The sequence below is a fragment of the Muscardinus avellanarius genome (genome assembly GCF_963383645.1).
Source record: "Muscardinus avellanarius genome assembly, chromosome: 5".
Taxonomy (NCBI): Eukaryota; Metazoa; Chordata; class Mammalia; order Rodentia; family Gliridae; genus Muscardinus; species Muscardinus avellanarius.
This window is the reverse complement of record NC_137790.1, coordinates 36,312,024-36,335,152: the sequence shown is the minus strand read 5'-3', so window position 1 is coordinate 36,335,152 and position 23,129 is coordinate 36,312,024. Positions and strand designations below refer to the sequence as shown.

At 33.8% G+C, this 23,129-nt stretch overlaps 1 protein-coding gene across 1 annotated transcript in view; it reads left to right on the top strand.

The window, feature by feature from the left end:
* Positions 1-23,129, top strand: part of GBE1 (1,4-alpha-glucan branching enzyme 1) — a gene marked incomplete at both ends in the record, with an annotated part of 270,361 nt that overhangs the window by 79,165 nt on the left and 168,067 nt on the right. The window contains one exon of the mRNA XM_080696262.1: positions 18,814-18,926. Within this exon, the coding sequence (XP_080552388.1) occupies positions 18,814-18,926 (113 nt within the window). The remainder of the gene's footprint in view (positions 1-18,813; positions 18,927-23,129) is intronic.

The window sequence follows — 23,129 nt, the reverse complement described above, 5'->3', positions numbered from 1 at the left end:
CAAGAGTCAGATGATCATAATTCAAATTTGGGATCTTTCAATTATTATCCCTGGGGCTTGTACTTTGCTACCCTTCTTCTTTGAGCTTGCTTCCTCCTCTAGTAAATGAAAAGTATAATAGTTTTTGAGTTAATTGAATTAGATATTGCATGTCAAGCACTGAGGACAATCCAAAACTACTTCTGCAATTGTTTCAGCAAGTCTACTTATATTTTTTTCATTTTTTATTGGTGCATTGTAATCATATATCACGTTGGAATACAAGACTTGAGAGGATATACAAGCACACATCATCCAATTAGCCCTCATCCAGCCCCCATCCCATTCCCTCCCCCTCCCTTGATCCCATGCTTGTTTGGTGATTAACTTTGATACATTTGTTTATGTACCTCCTGCTTTTTAAAGAGGCTCCATCATCCCCTATTCCATACCCTCTGATTGGTCACCTTAGTTGCTTCACTATAGGGCCCTTTTTATATTTTTATTGTAAAGATTTTATTACTTCTATCTCAGTGTTATTCTGCATTCCTACATAAATACTTTGAGACAGACTGCTCAAATCATTCTTTTAAATAAAGGGACTGTATTTGTTTTCTCCCAGATAATTTATTGGAAATATTTATAGAACTTAGCAAATACCTGTATTACACAAATAACAGATATAAACTAAATTATGGAGGATAGGCTAATAATTTAATAGATTTTGGATTTGTATTTCTTTAAGAGTCCAGAATAAATTTTTACACATGATCATTAGTTTTGAGAGCCTTTTTTGGTAACAAATTTATAGAACAACTGCTATAGAAACTGGGCTATAGAAAAAGAAGATATATGTATTTTTGTTTGTTTACAGAATTTTTTCTCAAGCTTTTAATGTGGTCAGGTTGTTTGAACTTTGCAAACTTTGAGACTTTTAGTCATTTTCTCTTCAAAGAAGTCTTCAATTATCTAGCTTGACTTTTTATTTTACTTATTGACCAAGCTGTCTTCTCAGCATTAATTTTTTATATTTCTCTCCATGTCTTTTTTTCCTTTACAGTATCTCGGATAGAACTTGGTTTTAGTTTAGGACAAACACTCCATAGAAGTGAAACAATAAAGGCTGTCTAAATTTTTTTTAGTTAATTTAATAGCTTTATTGAGATATAATTTATACAGCATACAGTTCATCTATTTAAAGTGTAAAATTCCATGGTTTTTTAGTATAATAAAAACTGAGTTGTACAACCATCACCACATGAATTATAGAACCCTATAGACAATCATCTATCTTAATTTTTGTTTATGTAAATTTGTTTGGTGTCATATAATATATAGTCTTTTGTAACTAGCTTCTTTCTTTTAACAATGTTTACAAGAATTCATGTTGTATCATGTATTGGTATTTCATATATTTTTTATGACCAAATCATAGTCTATTGTATTGGATAAACATGTTATGTAGTCATTTATTACTTGCATATTCAATTGTGTTTACATTTCTTTTATTACAATAATACTGTTATGAATATTTACACAGGATTTGCACATATGTTTCACTTAATTTGAGTATGTAAATTCAAATGGAATTGCCAGGTTCAATGATAACTCTACCTTTTGCTTTTGAGGAACTTCCAGATTGTTTTCCTAAGTGACTGTACTGTTTTACCTTTTCATTGGCAGTGCATGAGGTTTCTAGTTTCTTCACACTGGTTAATAACAGGTTTAAATCTTTCTGAGTCTGGTCATCCTGTATACATGAATGTTATCTCATTGTAATTCACATTTTACTAATGACCAAGGATATTGCACATCTCTATGTATGCTCATTGACCATGTCTGTATTATTCTTGTAAAAATGTAGTGTTCCTGTTCTTTAAATTTGGATTGTCTTATACAACTAATCCTGTTTATGAGAGTGCCACACTCATGACCTAATCACCTTCCAAAAGGCCCCACTTTCTAATACTATTACTATGGAGAGCAGAATTTCAATGTATATGTTTAGGAGGGACAAAGGCATTCAGTTTAAAAGAACATTTTATAAAACACAGAGATCGGTACTGTATTATAGGTCTCAGCAAAAGTAAAAGTCATTATCCCTAGGCTTCTGTGTTTACTTTTGGTCAAGTATAAGATGGCAAAGGTTTGTTTGAGGTTATATAAATTCTCAGAATCAATTGTCATGGTAGAATATAATATAAATTTTAAATTCATTGCAGTGGATCCGGTAAACCAACAATAAATGGGTAATTTAAATAAAGTACAATTACAGATTTTCAAGGATGGTGGAACACCTACTAAGGTCATATGCCAGGGTAATTAGTATGTATGCATTTAGGTTGCTGAAGCTAGCCTCTAACCTGCAGCACTTATCTCAGCCTCCCAAGTACTGGGATTGTAGACAGTGTGCCACCACTTCCAGCTGAGCATATGTGTATTTAAATCTAGACAAAGAAGGAGAAACTATAGATGAATAAATAAGGAGACCCGATTAAGGAGGATGGAAGAGGGGGAAATTTCCTAATGTATAGAATGTACATTAACAAACATCAAAATCAATCACTAAGCCAAACATGAGGAGGGAGGGGAGAGGGAACAGAGTAAGAATTTGGTAAAGTCAGATTGGGTGATGTGTGCATGCATGCTTCTACTATCTTGTATGTCATTAAGATGTATGACTTCAGTGCACAAAAAAAAATTTAAAAAAGAAAAAAATTATTTTTTGGTACTGGGGTTTCTAGAAGCCCTTCTACCTCCAGATTACACTCCCAGACCTATTTTTTATATTTTATATTTTTTATTTGGAAACAGGGTCTCTTAAGCCAGCACAGCTGGCTTCGAACCTGTGCGATCATCCTTTCTCCCTCTCCCTATTGCTGGGATTACAAGCGTGCCCCACCACCATGCCCGGCCAAAAAAGATTTTTTAAAAAGAAAATAACCTTTTAGTTGGGCATGGTGGTGCACGCTTTTAATCCCTGAGATAGGGAGGCAGAGACAGGAGGATCGCGCAGGTTCGAAGCCAGCTACGCTGGCTTAAGAGACCCTGTTTCCAAATAAAAAAAGTATAAAATAGGTCTGGAAGTGTAGCCCAGAGGGAGAAGGGTTTCCAGGAACCCCAGTACCACAAAAAAAAAAAAAAGAAAGAAAAAAAATAACCTTTTAGAATAAGAAAGCAAAGGAATTCAATGCCTATATTTTCCAAGAATTTATACGCTATTCTGCTTTTATTTTTCTGTTGTCACATGCTACATCATAACAATGGCATTCTTTTTATCTGTATTTGCAAATAGGCATTAATAATAACAGGAAATATCAAAGTTGTGAATATTAAGTGAGATGATTAGCACAATGTTGGCGCATAGCAAGTGCTCAATAAAGATTTATTTTGATTATTAGTAGTAAAATAAATTTATTAACTGATACATAAACAGATAAAAATTGTACATGATAATGGGATAGCATATAATGTTTTGATACATGTATACAATATGTAATGTTTAAATAAGGTTAACCATATTATTTCTTCAAGCAGTTATTATTTCTCTAAGGAAGAAACATTCAAAATCCCTTCTGTTAGCTTTCTAAAATGTTAGGTACAGTACGTTAACATTATCTATAGTCACCCTACGGTGTAATAACACACCAGAACTTCTTGCTCCTGTCTGTGACTTAGTAGCAATTGGTTAACCTCTGTCTATCCCTCCCTCCCACTTACCTTCCCTGGCCTCCAGTAATCACCTTTTACTCCCACCTTCTAAGCACTGAGTTCTTTGTGTTGGGCTCCAAGAGGGAGGGTGAGAAGGTGAGGAAGACGCCCAGCCATGTAGGGGCACTTCACACAGAGAAGCTCTGCTTTTACATGTTTTATATAGTTTTTATGCTGGAGTTCTCCAGAAGTCTATTTTGAGATAATTGAATGGTTTCAACTGCTAACAGTCAATAGGTTGGTAAATAAATGCATGGTTTGATTGGTACTGTATTAAGCCTTGATGTAAGCTACATTATTAACTTCATTTCAGTGAAACTAGAAACTCATGAAAAAATTTTAAAAGAAAATATATTATGGTCCACTCAGTTTCTCCTAAATAATAATAAGATTAAAAAGAATAATCAGAGTTACAATCATAGGCTATTTTGAAAAGAAATGAAAACACTTTATCAAAAGCTATGAACCTAGCTAGAACGATAACGAGAGGCAATTCTCTCATGCTGCTTCTGCTTCTGATCCATAGAACACAGAAAATGATTTGAATGCCTATTTTTTAAATTCTGTCAGGGACTTTACATAATAAATACTATTCTAGATGCTTGGGAGAGAGGCTAATTTGTTGCATACAATAGATCCTTATGGCATTGGCTCTTAATTCTCTTAGTGAACCCTAGATGAGCAAGACAGGTATGCCTTGTTATTAAAATGATAATACCTGGTATTTTTCCATTTATTTAATTATTTATTCATTAATTTATTTAAATTCTTTATTGGTGTATAGTATTCATACATCTTAATGGGATAAAAGACTTGTGTAGAAATACATGCACACATCACCCAATTCCTTCCCCATCCCTCTTTCCCATGCTTGGCATAGTGATTGACTTTGATATATTTGTTTAAGTACATCATGTGCTTTATAGAGTTTCCCTCTTTCCCCCATCCCATCCTCTCAGTTAGGTTGCCTTATTTCCTCCTCTATAGGATCTTCTTCTTCATCTAGAATTCCTCCTGTTACCCATTTCTCCTTAGCTTTTGCATATTAGGGAAATCATCGGATTTCTTCTTTTTTTGGTTTTGTTGATTTTTTTTGTATTTTTTTCTCTACTTCATTGATTTCCACTCTGATTTTCATAATTTCCTGTCTTCTACTGGCTTTTGGGTTAGATTGTTCCTGTTTTTTAAGGGCTTTGAGGTGTGTCATTAGGTTATTTATTTGATTATATTCTGTTTTTCTTATGTGAGCACTCAGTGCTATAAATTTTTCTCTTAATATTGTGTTCAAAGTGTCCCAGAGGTTTTGATATGTTGTATGTCTATTTTTGTTTGTTTCAAGAAATTTCTTGATTTCATTCTTTACTTCTTCTATGACCCATTCTTCATTTAGAAGTGTGGTGTTCAGCTGGGTGTAGTGGCACACACTTGTAATCCCCACACTTGGGAGGCGGAGACAGGAGGATTGAGCAGGTTCGAAGCCAGCCATGCTGTCTTAAGAGACCCTGTCTCCAAATAAAAAAACATAAAAATAGGTCTGGGAGTGTAGCCTGGAGGTATAATGTTCCAGAAATCCCAGTACCACCACCAAAAAAAAAAAAAAAGAAGTGTAGTGGTTTTTTTTTTTTTTTTATGTGGTTTCCCTGAATGTTCTTATAGTTAATTTCTAATTTCATTTCATTATGGTCTGAAAAGACACAAGGAAGTATGTTACATTTTTAAAAATTTGCTAGTCCTCACTTTGTGGCTGAGGATGTGATCTATTTTTGAGAAGGTTCCGTGAGCAGCTGAGTGAGAAAAATATGAACTCCGCATTTCTGTATTCTATATGTGTCCAACAGGTCCATTTGATTAATGGTGTTCTTTAGATCTGAGGCATCTTTACAAACCTTTTGTCTAGAAGATCAGTCTAATGGTGTGAGAGGGGTGTTGAAGTCTCTCAGTATTCTTGTATCGGGATTTATGTGTGACTTAATGTCACAAACAGTTGTGTTTGTTTTTTTTTTTTTTAATAAAAGTAGCTGCAACTGCAGCTTGTGGTGGTACATACTTGTAATCCCCGCACTTGGGAGGCTGAGACAGGAGGATCGCGCAGGTTCAAAGCCAGCCTCACTGGCTTAAGAGACCCTGTTTTCAAATAAAAATATAAGAAATAGGTGTCTGGGAGTGTAGCCTGGAGGTAGAAGGTAGAAGGTACCAGGAACCCCAGTACCACACACAGAAAAAGTACCTGCACCTATGTTTGGGGCATAAATGTTCATTATCGTTATTTCTTCTTGCAGGTTTGTTTCTTTTACCAGTAAAAAAATGAACTTTTTTCTTTTAATAAGTTTGGGCTTGAAGTATAACTTACCTGATATCAAAGTTGCTACTCCTTCTTGTCTTCGAGTTCCCTTGACATGGAATAACTTGCTCCAGCCTTTACCTTAAGTTTCTTACTGTCTTTACTTATCAAAATGCAAGCAGCACTCTTATAAGCAGCAAGATAGATGGATTCTGGATTTTAGTTCATTTTGCCACTTTATTTCTTTTCATTGGGGAGTTGAGGCCATTTGCATTCAGTCTTATTATTTAGAGATGCTTTTTAATTCCTAACATGGTGAGATGTTACTTCTCTTTGAAATACTGTTTGTTCTTCTTTGCTTAGTTGTATGCTGGATGGAAATCCTTGTTTCTCTGGTTCTGGCATGTATTGCTTATTTCTTCTTTGTAGTTAATCTCCCTTTTTTATTTGTGTGTGTGGTACTGGGGATGGAACTCAGGGGCCTTCTGCCTCTGAGCTATACTCCCAGACTTATTTTATATTTTATTTAGAAACAGGGTCTCACTGATTTGCTGAGAGCCTCACTAAGTAGCTGAGGCTGGCTTTTAACCTGTGCAATCCTCCTGTCTCAGCCTTCCAAGTACTGGGATTACAAGCATGCACCACCACGCCCAGCATAGTTAACCTCTTTGAGTAGTTTCTCTAATGCTGGTTTTGAAGACATAAACTCCTTTAACTTCTGTTTGTTGTGGACGATTTTTATTTTCCCATCTAATTTGAGAGTTTTGCTGAGGAGGAAATTTTTGGCTGCAGGTTGTTTTCTTTCAGAGTTTGGAATATGCTACTTCAGGCCCTTCTGGCTTTTGTGACTTGGTTTGGGAAGTCTAGAGTGATTCTAATTGATTTGCCTCTGATGTCACTTAGTCTTTTGTTTTTGTTGTCTTTTAGATTCTCTCCTTGGCTTCTACATTGGTCATTTTGACTATTATGTGGCATGGGGAACCTTTTCTCTGATCTTGTCTAAAGCGGGTTCTATAAATTTCCTGTATCTGTGTGTCGATCTCTTGCTCTATTTTTAGAATAGTTTTATGCTATTACTTCTTTGAAAAGATTGTTGAGCCTTTGATTTCACCTTCTTTTTCCTCCTCTATGCCAATTATTCTTAAGTTAGCTCTTTTAAGATGGGCCCATATTTCTTTAGTGTCCAGTTTCTGCTGTCGAGTTGTTTTTTCTAAGTTATAAACTATGTGTTCATTTTTGGACTGATCATCTTCTAGGAGTGAGATTCTATTCTCTATGTGGTCAAAGTATAACAGGGTACAATCTTAGAAGAAAATTAGTTTCCCTTGGCCATACTGTAACCATTTAAATTTTAGTTTCTGTTGTATACGTCTATGATTTTCAAATTTTAAGGAAGTATATATATTCATTTATCATACCCTTTCTTACAGAAAATTTATTATGATATAAATAGTATTCCTATTATGAGGAAACAATTTAATCTCTGTTATTTTGCTCATGTTATTTTTTCCTACTTATATGTCTTACACATCATTTAGTAGGGGCTCTGTAGATTATTTCCTAATATCCAGAAATCTATATAAGACTGAGCACTTTGGTTCTTTAAAATAATGAAGTGATGCTTCCCATTGTTTTTCAATTTATAGAACTCTGATAACCTTTAAAAAATATTTTGTTTTTGTAGGTATTGGAGATTGAATCTAGTGGCATTCCACCTCTGATCTACACCCATAGCCCTATTTTATTTTTTATTTTGAAACCGGACTTCACTAACCTGCTGAGGTGGTTCTTGAGCTTACAATCCTCCTGTCTCATTTTCCTAGGCTTGTGCCACCTCGCAGAGGTAAACGATTATTCTTGAAAACCACATCTAATCTAGTGTATGTTAACATAAGTTTTTCCTAATACTTAACCCCAGAGTTTTAATATAGTCATTCTCAGGGTACTCGCTGACCGTAAAGGTTGAAGAAAGGTGATTCTCTTGTGCCCAACTAAGGGGAAAATTATGAAGTAAAAAGAGAAAGAGTTCAGGAAGTACTGGGATGTAGGTCAGCAAGGATTATTATCATCTTCCTTCTATTGCATTGTGCTTTTCTCAGAATCCTGGATAAAGGCAAAGCTTTTGGAATTTTCAGTCTCATATTCTATGCTTGTATTCTTTGACATGACCTCTAAATCCATCTTTACAGCCATATTACATTATAATTCTTCATAAATATCCTGTGATACAAGGCTTGAAGTAATTAAATAACATTATATGGAAAGAAAAGATGTTTACTTGCTTCAGAGGGGTGGCATTCCACATGCTTAGCTGTTATGACATGAAGAACAACCACTAAGGTGAGATAGGACTGACCTCTGCCACATAGCTCAGTACTGTATATTAGCCCTGCCTTTTGAGTTGGCCAAACATCTTGCCTGGGTTCTTTCAGAGGCCTGGCTGTGGTCAGGATTGGCCAAAGTATATATTGTGCTCTTTAGCACATTGAAATATTCCTGGAAATTGGAAGAAGGCTCCCCACCCTAATCTTGTTCTTTTTCCTTTTTTATTTTTGTAGTGCCTGGAAATAATCCAGAGGTGCATGCATTAATAAGCCAGCACCTACCATGAAGCTAAATTCCTAGTCCTTAGTTGAAACCATTTCCAACCATGCAAAATGTACAGGACTGAGGTGTCTAAAAACCTACAAAAAGTACTCTGTTGGTGAATCACAGAGGCTGGGCATATTTAAAGGAGGCTGACCTTTATGACATTTATGTAAGGATGATTACATTAAAAAAAGAAAGGTTGTTGGATGTGAGATAAACACAGTTTGTTCATCTCATGCAGTGACCTTAGTTAGTGTTTGATCGTCTCTGCCGACCATGTGTTTGCAGTTCTTATTAAACTGTGCATCACACATCATTTCTTTTCCATATCTAGATTTAAAATTTATCTGCTGGTTTTGAGTCTATGGACAAATAGAATCTTTTGCATTTTCAAATATGATGAATTTAAGCCTGTTAATAATAAATGTCTACTAAACTGTTTGCTTTGTAATACATAGGTTATTCTAACTTGAAACACCTCAAATATCTCATAAAATATTGCAATAGAATAGTAAACAGGGGACATATTCTTAAAGTTTTATCAAAACTACAAAAATAAGTACATAATTGCTTTTGAGTACCTAAAGTTGAACCTAGTAATGTCTAGGATATGGTACAAAATGAGAAAGGATCATGTTAATACATTTACATTTAAAAACTGTACTATCACTTTTCTAAGAAAAAGCCCTCAAATTTTATTTATTTTGTGATTAGTGGTCGATAATTTTTAACCAAGCTATTTCTTGGTGAAATTATTATAGACAATGTCACCTGAAAATGCTAGTAACTGTATACTGAGTAATGGTCTTAATATATTTCATGTAAAATTCTCAAATTTTTTCCTTCATATCAATATATTTATATTTCTTAATCCTCAGGTCTGTTGTGTAATCTTTATTTCATTGGTCATGTTTCTGGGCTTCATGGCTAAAGAGCCTTACTTAACCTTAAATTTCATGTGAGTTATATTTGCTTTGAATAATTAGTAATGATAATTACTTATTTAAAAAATTCTACGACCTGTTGATTTAAAATGTTATTTGAGAATCTACAAGTTGAATTTGATTAAAAAAATGAATAAAAAACCTGTAAGTAAGGAATACCAGCACACATATTTAATTTGGGTAGTTCAGCAGGCAGCAGCATTTATATTACTGGGTGTTCGCTAGAAAGTCACATTATTAAGTTCCATCTCAGATCCACTGAACCAAAATATCTGGGAGTGGGGCCCAGTAATCTGTTTTAAGGCGCCTGTGATAAAAAGCCTAATGATACACCTCAGAACTTTTGAAGAACAGGAACAGTCTAACTCCAAATTTAGTAGAAGACAGAAAATTATTAAAATCGGAGTGGAAATCAATGAAGTAGAGAATTAAAAAAACACACACAATAAACAACAAAACCAAAAGAAAAGGATAAAAAAAAACCACTAGCCAAACCTAACCAAAAGAAAGAGAATCACTCCAAGTTATGAAAATAAAAGATAAAAAAGGATTGTTTCCACCAAACAGTGTAGAAATTCAGAAAATTATCAGAAACTACTTTAAAAAACTATATTCCAGCAAAATGGAAAATCTAGAAGAAATTGATGAATTCCTACATAAATGCAACCTTCCTAAACTGAGTAAGGAAGACATAGAAAATTTAAACCAATGAATAGCAATCAAAGAGATTGAAGCATAAATAAAAGCCTACAATCAAACAAAAGCCCAGTACTAAATGACTTCCCAAGTGAATTTTATAAACCTTTATAAAAAAGCTAATCCCAATATTCCTCAATCTATTTTGTGAAATAGAAAGAAAAGGAACTCTACCAAATACATTCTATGAAGCCAACATCACATTAATACCAAAACAAAATAAAGACAGCTCAAAGAAAGAAAATTACAGGCCTGTACTTTTGAAGAACTTAGATGTAAAAGTAGTAACACAAAATCAGACACCATGACCAAATAGGGTTCATCCCAGGGATGCAAGGCTTGTAATTCATCAGAAACAGAACCAAAGACAAAAATCACATGATTATTTCAATAGACATTGAAAAAGCATTTAATAAAATCCAACATCCATTTATGCTAAAAGCACTGAAGAGAATCAGAATAGATGGAACATATCTCAGTATCATAAAGGCTATATATAATAGGACCACAGCCAACATCATTTCAAATGGGGAAAAACTGTAAGAACAAGGAACAAAACACAGATATCCATTATTTCCACTTCTTTTCAATGTAGTATTTGAGACTCAAGCCAGAGAAATAAGGCAAGAAAAGGAAATCAAAGGAGTACAAATAAGTAAAGAAGAACTAGAACTATTTTATTTGAAGATGACATACTATACTTAGAATACCCAACAAACTCAACCCAAAAGCTTATAGAACTGATCGACATTTTCAGCAAAATGTCTGAATACAAAGTCAATCATAAAAATCAGAAGCTTTCCTGTATGCCAACAATAAATCCACTGAAAAAAGAATCCAGAAAACACTTCCACTCTCAATATCCCACAAAAATAATAAAATAAAATACTTAGGAATAAACCAAACCAAGAAGGTAAAAGACCTCTACAAAAAAATTATAAAACATTAAAAAAATAAATCAAAGAAGACCTTAGAAGTTGGAAAGATCTTCCATGTTCTTCAAAAGGTAGATTAAATATCTGAATGGCAATTCTTTCAAAAGTGATCTACACATTCAATACAATACCTATTAAAAACCAATGTCATTCTTCACAGACATTTAAAAATTAGTGCTTAAATTCATTTGAAACAGCAAAAATCCCAAAGTAGCCAAAGTAGTTTTCAGCAATAAAATAAGTAAATAAAATAAAAATCATGCTGGAGGCATCATAATACTTGACTTCAGCTGTACTATAAAGCCATAATAGTAAAAACAGCATTGTATGGGCACAAAAATAGAAGACTCAGAAACCAATCTGCACACTTATAGCCAATTGATTTTTGACAAAGGGGCCAAGACCATACACTGGAAAAAAGTTATCCTCTTCAACAAATGGTGTTATAAAAACTTGTTAATCATATGCAGAATAATGGAAATAAACCCTACTTTTTCATCCTGCACAGGAGTCGATTCAAGATGAATCAAAGGCTTGGAAATTAGACCAGAGAACTTACAGTTGATTCCAGAGGGCATAGGTCCAATACTTCAACACATAGGTATAAATATAATCTTTCTCAACAAGATCCCAAAGGCACTAGAAACTAAAAAGTGGATCAATATATGGGATTATGTTAAACTACAGGGTTTCTGTACAGCAAAGGAAACCATCAAGAACCTTTACAGAGAGCCAAAAGAATGGGAGAAAATTTTTGGCCTACTATTATGTGAAAGGGGACTAATGTATAGAATCTACAAAGAACTAAAGAAATTCAGCACTAAGAAAACAAATAGCCCAATCAAAAAAAAGATACTTCATTAAAGAACATATTCAAATTGCCAGTAAATGTATAAAAACATGTTCAACATCTCCAATCAGAGAGATGCAAATCAAAACTACCCTGAGATATCACCCAACTCTAACTAGAATGGCAATCATTCAAAACTCAATAGCAAATGCTGTTAAGGATGTGGAAAAGTGAAAACTCTAATATATTGTTGGTGGGATTACAAATTAGTGCAACCACTTTGGAAAACAGTATGGAGGATCCTCAGAAGAATGGGAATGAACCTACCATATGACTCAGCAATACCACTTCTGGATAGCTACCCAGAAGAATGGAAACAAAACTACCAAACTAATGCATGTGTATCTGTGTTCATAGCTGAACAATTCACCATTGCCAAACTATGGAACAAGCCAAGATGTTCATGAACAGATGAATGGATTGCAAATAATAGGATATGTACACAATAGAATTTTACTCAGCCATAAAGAAGAACAAAATTACATCATTTGCAGGGAAATGGATGGAACTGAAGAATATTATGTTAATTGAGATTAGTCAGTCACAAAAAGTAAGAAGTTGGATGCTCTCCCTGATATGTGGAAACTAGGGAGAGAAAGGATCATAGGAGAAATAATAGAGGAGGAAAGAGAACCCATAGATGAGCAAATAAGGTGATCTAACTGAGCGGGAAGGAGAAAAAGGAAAATTTTCTAATGTATATGATGAATATTCACAAACATATCAAAATCAATCACTAAGCCAAACATGAAAATGAGGGAGGAGGTACAGTATAGATGGCAATTGGGTAAGGTACAAATGAGTGATGTGTGCATATATGCCTCTCTATACTTCATTAAGATGTATGACTACAATGTACCAATAAAAAATAAAAAAGGTAAAATAAAGAAGTGCAGGTGATTCTAATTTTAACTAAAGTTTGAAAACTACTAAACTATACAAAATTTGATATAGTTCTTTGCTTTGTAGGGAAGCAAAAAAATTGCCACATATAGTGAAGAGTTTTGTTTGATTCTATCTTCAGACACATAGCTATATAAATTACTTAAATTAAGTATTTAATAATTCTATCTTATATACTCAAGATGAGGCTGTAAGTATTATAAGTAATACAGGATTAAAATGAAAGTAGTTGGTTTAATCTGGTTCTAATATATGGTCTATAGATATACTTTATATGTCTTATAACTGTTTATTCTTAGTTAATTTTTTTTTTAGTTCTATTTAGGAATATTCAGGAAAGGCCACATGATTTATTCTATAAGATCTATATTTTCTTTAAAATGTGTCTATAAACTTTCATCTTTTTTTTTTTTTTTTTGGTGGTACTGGGGTTCCTGGAAGCCCTTCTACCTCCGGGCTACACTCCCAGACCTATTTTTTTACCTTTTTATGTGGAAACAGGGTCTCTTAAGCCAGCAAGGCTGGCTCTGAACCAGCGCAATCCTCCTGTCTCCGCCTCCCAAGCGCGGGAATTACAAGTGTGCGCCACCACGCCCAGCTACTTTCATCTTTTTTATTAAATCAAATTTTATTTTAAAAAAAAATCTTTTTTTTTTTTTTTTTTTTTTTTTTTTGTTTGGTGGTGCAGGGGTTCCTGGAAGCCCTTCTACCTCCGGGCTTCACTCCCAGACCTATTTTTATATTTTTATTTGGAAGCAGGGTCTCTTAAACCAGCTAGACTGGCTTCGAACCCGTGTGATCTTCCTGTCTCCACCCCCCCAAAACTCGGGGATTACAAGCATGCGCCACCACACCCGCCAGAATCAACTTTTTTATTCAATATTTTTCCAAGCTTTTGATGTTAATTTTTGTATTTATTTTTAATTGAGAATCTTCATATTTGGTTCCTGCAGTCATATCTGAATATACTTTCAGGATAGTTATTTTTAACTAAATATTTAATGTAAAGGTTATAAGAACATATCCAAATCCATTTATTTTTGTTTCTGGACCTTCAAATATGTGTATCCTATGAAGAAAAGCTCACTTTATTATATATGTAAACATATATAATATTTTACATAAATAGCCTTTTAATAATAAATAGATGCATGTAAATACACACACAAACACATAGGACCTCATATTAGGGAGGAGCTGGCCTTTGTTGGAAAAATATTTCATATGCCTGCAATATGGTTGAAATGGGTATCTTGGTTGATTTCCTTGCTATTAATTTAAAGAAACATTACTAATGAAAAAGAGAGAATTCATGGTTGAACAATGATTTGAAGAGTAAAGGAAGTGAAAAAGCCTCTGTGGTATAACTAAAGTTTTTCGTGGAGAGTTGTTTGTCTTTACTGCAGGAATCTTAAAATACTTTTGCACAGGCAGGCATGCTTGCATTTCTTTCTCTCACTCTTATGAAATTTTTAATGTATTCGGCTTTGCTTATGATCATTGCTAGAGTGGATTTTCTTTTGGCACTCGTGAAGATGATCTTAGTTTTTGTTGAAGGTTGGGTTTGGAAAGAAAAGTTTATCTAGAGGGAGAGTCAGTACCTGAGTTTACAGGAAGAGCAGTGTTAATGAGATGAATTCTTGAAGACCATAGAAGAAATATATTTTTTCAAAATGTATAATCACAAATAACCAATGTGTGCTTTTCCAGTTTTAGTTCATGAGGATTTTATAAAAGAAAAGTATAGCAAAACATTTTCACCTTTTTTTCCCACTGGAGCTAGAAACTGAGGGTGCCCTATGACTAAGCTATTTCTTACTTTTCATTTTTTGAGACAAGGTCTAGATAAGTTGCCCAGGCTGGCCTTGAGTTTGTGATCCTCTTGCCTTAGCTTCCTGAGTATCTGCAATTACAGGCATGAGTCACAGTAACTGGCTAAAAAAGAAAAAAAAATCTTATTTATGGTTTAATTTCTAATGCATGCTTCATTAAAAATTACTCTTAAAATTTACTCTATTTTATTGTACTATTACTCACTGTAACTTTTCTTAGTGGGATTTGGTTCATTTTGAACACTTAATTTCAATTCACCTTTGAGCAGGACCTGCAATATGTTCAAAGCACATATGCAATGAATGAGTAAATGAACTAATAACTATAATATTTATTTTCAGATCTAGCAAACCAGGAAAAGATATGCTGCCTAAGTTTATCTAAGTTTAAAAGTTTTGCATAAAAAGAAATTCAGTGAATACATAGAATGTTAGTTACCAGATATTCATGTTTAAAGCTTTTTTATTCTTTTTTTCTTCAACTATAAATTAAACTGTTTTGGTAAAGGAATGTCACAGGATACATACACATGTTGCATTTGAGATATTAGAAGCAAGGATGTGTAATAACACTGATTCTGTTGGGCTGCTACTCAAAGTAAACCACCTCTGGACATTTTCAGGTTGTTCCTGATGGAAAACAGGGAAATATTAAGAAAGACCTTTATTTAAATACTATTTCTTGCTTGTAGCTTACCCCCATTATTTAGATTGGCTGAGAGTAAAGATCTTTAGAGTTTATGGAGTGAGTTGATTGTAAAGGAGGAAACCATGGGTGCAGGGGATTTCTTGAGGCTTCTAGATCTCCCTAGTTTCAAATTCCCATTTTTATTTCAACATTTTTGTTACATATAAATGTATATATTCTTTATATATTTTCTCTGTATATTATTGAACTTGATATAAATGATACTCATCTGCTGCCTTTTAAAATTATCTTTTATGATTCAGACATTTGTATATATGACATATACAATCTAATCTGTTCATTTTATACCATTTTATAGCACTTATTTATTTATAGATCATAATATATTTACTTAGTTTTTGGATGACTTAAACTTTAATTGCTTACTTTCTTTGCTGTTGCAAATAAATCTTTAGTGAACACTTCTGAATGCTTTCTTCTGCCATGAGGTTAACACAACTTCAACTTTGGCATGCAATGTAAATTGTTTTTATCCATATATACCCTTAGCAGTAGTATTGATTTATAGCTTTTTTGAGTGCTTGATATTTTAAAACTTAAGATTTGCCAATCCAGTCACTAGAAAATGATACCTTATTGCCTTAATTTGTGACTACATGATTATAAGTGAGTTTGACTATCATTACATATGCTTATTGGTCATTCAAGTGTCCTCTGACTATATTTTTTGTCCATTTTTCTCTTGTTTTTTTAAATTCACTTATAACATTCTACATGTATTCTGTATGCTGGGTCTTTCTTACAGTGTATTTGCTCTATTATTATATTGTCTTATTCTGTTGTTCTGTCTATCTGTGAAGATAAATGTATTGTTTTAGGGGTCAAATTTATCATTCTTCATAAAATTTAATAGTTTTTTTGTGTCTTATTTAACAACTCAAGATTGCATGTGGTATATATATAATATACTAAATATAATTTAATATTTTAAAGAATATATATGTACATACATATTTCTGTATATGTAAAATTTTTCTAAACATTCACAGTTTTATTATATTTAAACCTTAATCTATATTTGAATGGTTTTTAGGTATATTACTAGGCATAGATATATTTAATCTTTTGTGTGTGTGTGGTAGTGGGGGTAGAACCCAGGGGCTTTTGCACTTTTGGGTTATACTCCCAGCTGTATTTTTTTTTTTTATAATTTATTTGGAAACAGGGTTTCACTAAGTTGCTGAGAGCCTCACTCAGTAGCTGCGGCTGGCTTGGAAATTGTGATCCTCCTATCTCAGCCTCCCAAACACTGGGATTACAAGTGTGCACCACCACAGCAGTCTCCATTTAATCTTTTATAATGATTAACAGGAAAAAAATCAGTGAGTGTTATTGTTATTATCGAATAAGTAGTACTGGGGACCCAGGAGCCTTCCATCTCTGAGCTATACCCCCAGCCCTTTTTTATTCTTTAATTTGAAACAGGGTCTCACTAAGTTGCAAAGGGCCTCACTAGAAGGTGAGGCTAGCTTCGAAACTGTGATCCTATTAGCTAAGCCTCCTAAGTACTAGGATTACAAGCTTGCACTACCAAGCCTGCCTACTCATTGATTTTTAATGCTACCCCCTATTATTTGTAAAGCTTTTATTTATGTCATCTTATTTGGTTGATGATACATAACTTTTTTTGTGTGACAATTGGGGATGAAACCCACGGACATTCTACTTGAGCTACACCCCCAGCCCTTTTTTTTTTATTCTTTATTTTGAAACAGAGTCTGACTAAATTGCAGAGATTCTCACTAGGTAGCTGAGGCTGTCATTGATCCTCAATCCTTCTGTCTCTGTCTCTCAAGTACTGGGATTAGAAGCATGTGCCAGAATGTCTGGCAAAACATATATATATATATATATATATATATTTTGTTGTTGAGACTGTCCTCCAACCTAGGATCCTTCTGTCTCAGCCTCCCAAATCCCATGCTTAGCCTTTATCTTTTTTACTTAAGGTTTTTTTTTTTTTTGTGGTACTGGGGTTCCTGGAAGCCCTTCTACCTCTGGGCTACACTCCCAGACCTATTTTTACATTTTTATTTGGAAACAGGGTCTCCTAAGGCAGCGCACGTGGCTGGCTTCTAACCTGCACGATCCTCCTGTCTCTGCCTCCCAACCGTGGGGATTACAAGCCTGCGCCACCACGCCCGGCTTAAGGTGTTTCTTTAGATTTTTTAACTAATCTCTGTTACTCTTTCATGATTTGGGTACCGGCTGTAATATTTATTTCATTTTTTTCTACCGTGGTTGTATCTTATCTGTTACCTAGAATGTGTTTCTTTTATTCATATTATCTTTTTGTTGATGACATCTATTTTTTACATTCTATTTATTAATAAGAAACATTAAAGTTGAAATTATAATAGAAAATATCATAATCACTATTTCAATTTAGGATACAGCAGGCATACTTTCAGATGCATTTCTCGGAAATTTAGGATGGTCTATTTTTTCCCTAAGTGGCTAATACAGTGGGTTTTTGTGTGTGTGTGTGTGTGTGTGTGTGTGTGTGTGTGTGTGTGGTACTGGGGATGAAACCCAGGGTCATTCTACCTCCAAGCTACACCCCCAGGCCTATATTTTAGTCTTTTTTTTTTTTTAATTTTTGAAGCAGGTTCTCAAAAGTTGATTTGTGAAGGGCCTTGCGAAGTAGCTGAGCTCTTGTCTCCGCCTCCAGAATGCTGGGATTATAAGTGTGTGCCACCATGCCTGGGCCCTGTATTTTGATTAACATCTTAGAAAACTATTTTTAGGTGATTTTATTTTGTATAAGTAAGCAGTATATTAGGTTTTACTTGAAATTCAGTAAACATTAGATCTAGCATATAAGGCGACTTTAATTACGGAGGATGGGCGAGGGAAGAAGAAATTCCCTAATGTGTGTGATATACATTCAAAAACATATCCAAGTCAATCACTAAGCGAAACATGAGAAGAAGAGAGGAAAGCTGAGCCTCGTGGCACAAGTTTGTAATCTCAGCATTTAGGAGGCTGAGGCCAGAGGGTCACAGTTCTTGGACAGCCTCAGCTACTTAGTGAGGCCCTCTGCACTTCAGTGAGACCTTGTTTTAAAAAAAAATATAGCGGGGGTGTCACATAGAGGTAGAATGCCCCTGGGTTTCACCTCCAATACCACAATAAAGGAAGGAAGGAAGGAAGGAAGGAAGGAAGGAAGGAAGGAAGAAAGGGAGGGAGGGAGGATGGAAGGGAGGGAGGGAGGGAGGGGCAGGGATTGGGGTGGGAATATGGGAAGGGCTAAATGAGTGATGTTTGCATGTATGTCCTTACTATCTTATATCTGTACTCCATTAAAATGATGACTACAAAGCACCAATAAAAATAAAAAAATAATATTATAGCATTGTTTAATGATCATTTTCATCTTTTTAGATGGCTGGAATCCATTTTCATACCCATATAAAAAGCTGGAATATGGAAAATGGGAATTGTATATCCCACCAAAGCAGAATAAGTCTCCGGTACCTCATGGATCCAAATTAAAGGTATGTTATTCACTCTCTGTCTCTTTTTTTTTCCTTTTTGGTACTGGGTATTGAACCCAAGGGCATTCTACTTCCAAGCTACATCCCCTTCCCTATGTTTTATTCTTTATTTTGAGACAGGGTCTCACTAAGTTACCGAGGGCCTCACTAAGTAGCTGAGGCTGTCTGCGAACCGTGATCCTCCAGTCTCAGCCTCCCGAATACTGGGATTACAAGTGTGCGCCACTACACTTGATTTATTCTTTGTTTTGAAACAGGGTGTTACTAAGTTGTAGAAGCTTCACTAAGTAGCTGAGGCTGGCCTGGAACCTGCGATTCTACTGTCTCAGCCTCCCAAGTATTGGGATTACAAGTTTGCGCCACCATGGCCGGCTTGCCACTCTCTTTTATTGTACATGAGATTATCACTTTGTTTTTATTTTATGTGCAGAGATCAATTTAAAATATTTGAATGTCACTAGGTATGATGGTACACTCCTGTAATCCTAGTCTGAGACATGAGTATCACAGTTTCAAGGACAGTCTCAGCAACTTAAGGGTGTAGCATGGAGGTAGAATGCCCCTGGATTCAATCCATAGTAACTCCTCCCATATACACAAATTAGAATGTCCAACTGATATATGATAATGGTGGGAGAAATAGTCTAATGTCTAAACAGGAAAACTGAAAAGAGGACATCAGTGAACTAGAAATGTGTTAGATTACAAATGTTTGGCTGGTAAGGTATCAAATTTGGTTGTATTATCAGATTTTTAGAAACAATATAAAATATAACATAGAAGAAGTGAGTTTTAGTAATTATGAAAATTTAGTTTGAAAAGTACAAAGATTAATAAAAAAGGAAAGCTGGCTTTAAAATTAGTAAATGTAGAAAGATTTAACGTGTAAAGAGAGTCTTGCTAAAACCTATCCTGCAATGAGCCACTTTAAAAATGGGAGAGGATGCTGTTTTGGAGGCCTTTGCATTGTGGGTACATTCTCTTTCTGACCCTTTTCTTTTATTTATAGACTCTGATTTGAGGGTGTTTATTTAGCTTTCCTTTGGTAAGGCCTGCTGAATTAACCTATGGGCCTCCAGGTTGGAGGTAGGCTGAGCATCCTATACTCTCCTGCTGCTTTGGTTGACACACTTGGCTTCTCATGTTTCTTCAAAGAATGTTTGATAGGTTCCAAAGTCTGAATTACACATTTAAGACTATTTTTTTTATTTTAACCAACACTGATATATTTTTGCATTTGCCTATCTCTTTCCCTTCCTTTGATCATTATCATGGTATGGTGTATTTTATGATACAATTATTTTTATTGTCCTTTGCTATTTAAAATATTAATATAGTATTCTGTAGTATCATTTAGGTAAAAACGCATTGTATGTGTGTTTTGCAGGTTTAAATATTTTGCAAACAATGAAATTACAGTTCAATATGAAAACATTGCTACACATAATATATATATATATATATATATATATATATATATATATATAATTACTACAAAAGAATATTGTATGAATGAGGAGACAATTTAATATGGGAAGGCATCCAATGTTCTTTATAATTGTAGTGAAAAAGAGAAAATAGTAGCTGCAGCATATACAGTAAGAAGGATTTAAATTTAATATAAATAATCCTTTTTATATATCTGTATAAGCTCCACAAGAGCAGGGCCTTTGCTTTTTTTGTTTGATAGCACTGTATAGTCTTGATTCTAAGAATAGTGCTTGTCAGAGAAGATAATCAAGAAGTAGTTCTTGCATATTAAGAGAATTTTTAGGTCCAGGTTGAAGGAACTTAGGAAATGACTTTTTTTGTCTCTTGCATGTATGGCCTGATTTTGTGAATAGAATGAGGTAAAGCAACATTTGTTTCTGATTATTATTTTATTATTTTAATAATTCATTACTTATATTTTTAGTGCTAGGAGTTGAACCTAGAAGTATTCTACTTCTGAGCTATACTTTAAGACTTTTAAATGAGTTTTTATTATGAAACAGGGGGTTACTAAGTTGATGAGAGTATTGCCAAGTTCCTGAGAGTGGCCTCAAACCTGTGATCCTCCTGACTCAGCCTCTTAAGCACTAGGATTACAGGTGTGTGCCACTGTACCCAGATAAATATTTTTAAAATATGTTGAAGATTTTTTTTACTTTTCAATTAGTAAATTTTATGAGTATTGACACCTTACATACTTTAAAAATTAATATTAAATTAATTTCAAAATGTTTTTTTCTGTACAAGTGGCTAAATAATTATATTTTGAACATCCCCAATGCAGAAATTTGCAATCCAAAATACACTAGACTCTAAAAGTTTTTGAACAATGACATGATACTAGAAATGAAAAATTCCATACCATGAGACTTCATTTCATGCATATAATCACTTAAAATATTATATAAAATTATCTTTAAAGTATATGTATATGAAACATAAAAGAATTTTGTATTTGGACTTGGATTCTTTCCCTCAACATGCTTCATTGTATATATGCAAATATTCCCAAATTTGAAATCTAAAGCACTTCTGCTATCAGATACTCCACCTATATAAGCAATGGATAATTATTTATATATAATATAATATATCATAAAATTAGGCATTATTTTAGCTCCTTGCCTCTAACATAACTGACATCTTTTATAGTTTTCATATTATGCTCTATACTATATTACCTTTCATTAGTTTCTTTACTTTGAAATTAACAATCTGATAGATCAAAAATGGTTTTATATTGTCATCTGACCTTTAAAATTTATTGTTTAACAACCACAAAGAAACAATCGATACATACCAGGTAAACTATTTTGTGACTTTTCTTCATTATTTTTTTCTAAAAAATTCACTGAAGAAAATTAAATAGAAACGTAGACTGGAACATTTAGATACTATTAGTATAATGATATAGTTATTCACTTGTGAAGTGTGATATATCAATTTTTTTGAGGGAAGGGTTACATTTTCTATTACAAAAATCAACTAATTTGAAGTTTTTGGCCTTTCATTCTGAAGTAATCCCTAGGTGGTCTATCTTGGTAATTAAAAATCTTATGTTATATTGAAAATTTATTTCACTCTACAAGGGACTGACCTTTATAACTCACTTGAGACTTTTTCTCTTATGACTTACCTGGTAACCACTAATAAAATAGAATCATTACTTACCATTAAAATAATATCTTTGTTTTCTTTGCAAACCACCTCATGTTTTCAATTGAACACTGACAAGATATTTTCTGTTTATAAGGTCAGGCATGCACATGTCTCCTTTTAAAGTTTTTAAATGCATTTTCAAACAAAATATTTAAAAATAATATGACATAGTAAACTTATCATTCAATGCCATGAAATATAGGAAAGAATAGAAGATTACTTTTTTTTTTTTTTTGGTGGTACTGGGGTTCCTGGAAGCCCTTCTACTTCTGGGCTACACTCCAAGACCTATTTTATACTTTTCTTTTTTTTTTAATTTGTAAACAGGGTCTCTTAAGCCAGCAAAGCTGGCTCTGAACCAGCAAGATCCTCCTGTCTCTGCCTCCCAAGCGTGGGGATTACAAGCGTGCACCACCACGCCCGGCATAGAAGATTGCTTTTCTAAGTGATAATTAGATAAATATTATTCATGTCTTTAGTTCTCTTTTATTTTAAATATGTAGTCCAATTAATGTATTTTGAGATTATTTTTGTTCACTATTTAAAAAGTATACATTTAGCAACATTATGTCTAGAAAAACTTTCCTCTAGTTTTTCCCTAGTAGTTTATCACAGTAGTTAAGTACCTGCTTTGTGTTAGGTGCTCTTCTTGATCTGAGATGCTTGTGGTGAATTGTAGTCTTTATGTGGTATGTGTGTGTCTTTTAAACAAAATGTTATCGTAAAAAAAATGAACATTTTTTTATTTTGTGATAGTAACTGAGAAACTTATAGAGGGGCAGTGACATTCAAGCATACTGACTATCATGTTTAGAAGTTAATTGAAGAGAATGAGGGGGGAAAAAAAGATATTTTAACCCGGGAGTGGTGCATGAGTTCGTGTGTATTGATTCAGGTCCCAACAGGAAGCAAATGGTACTCTTAAAATAGGACAGTTTGAATAGGTATTATTTTTAAAAAGGCTATTTTCAAAGTTGAGTGTGCAGGGGAAACTACAAGAGAGTTCAAAGGAGAATAGGGTTGGAAGACATCCAAATTTTAACCCTGCCTAGG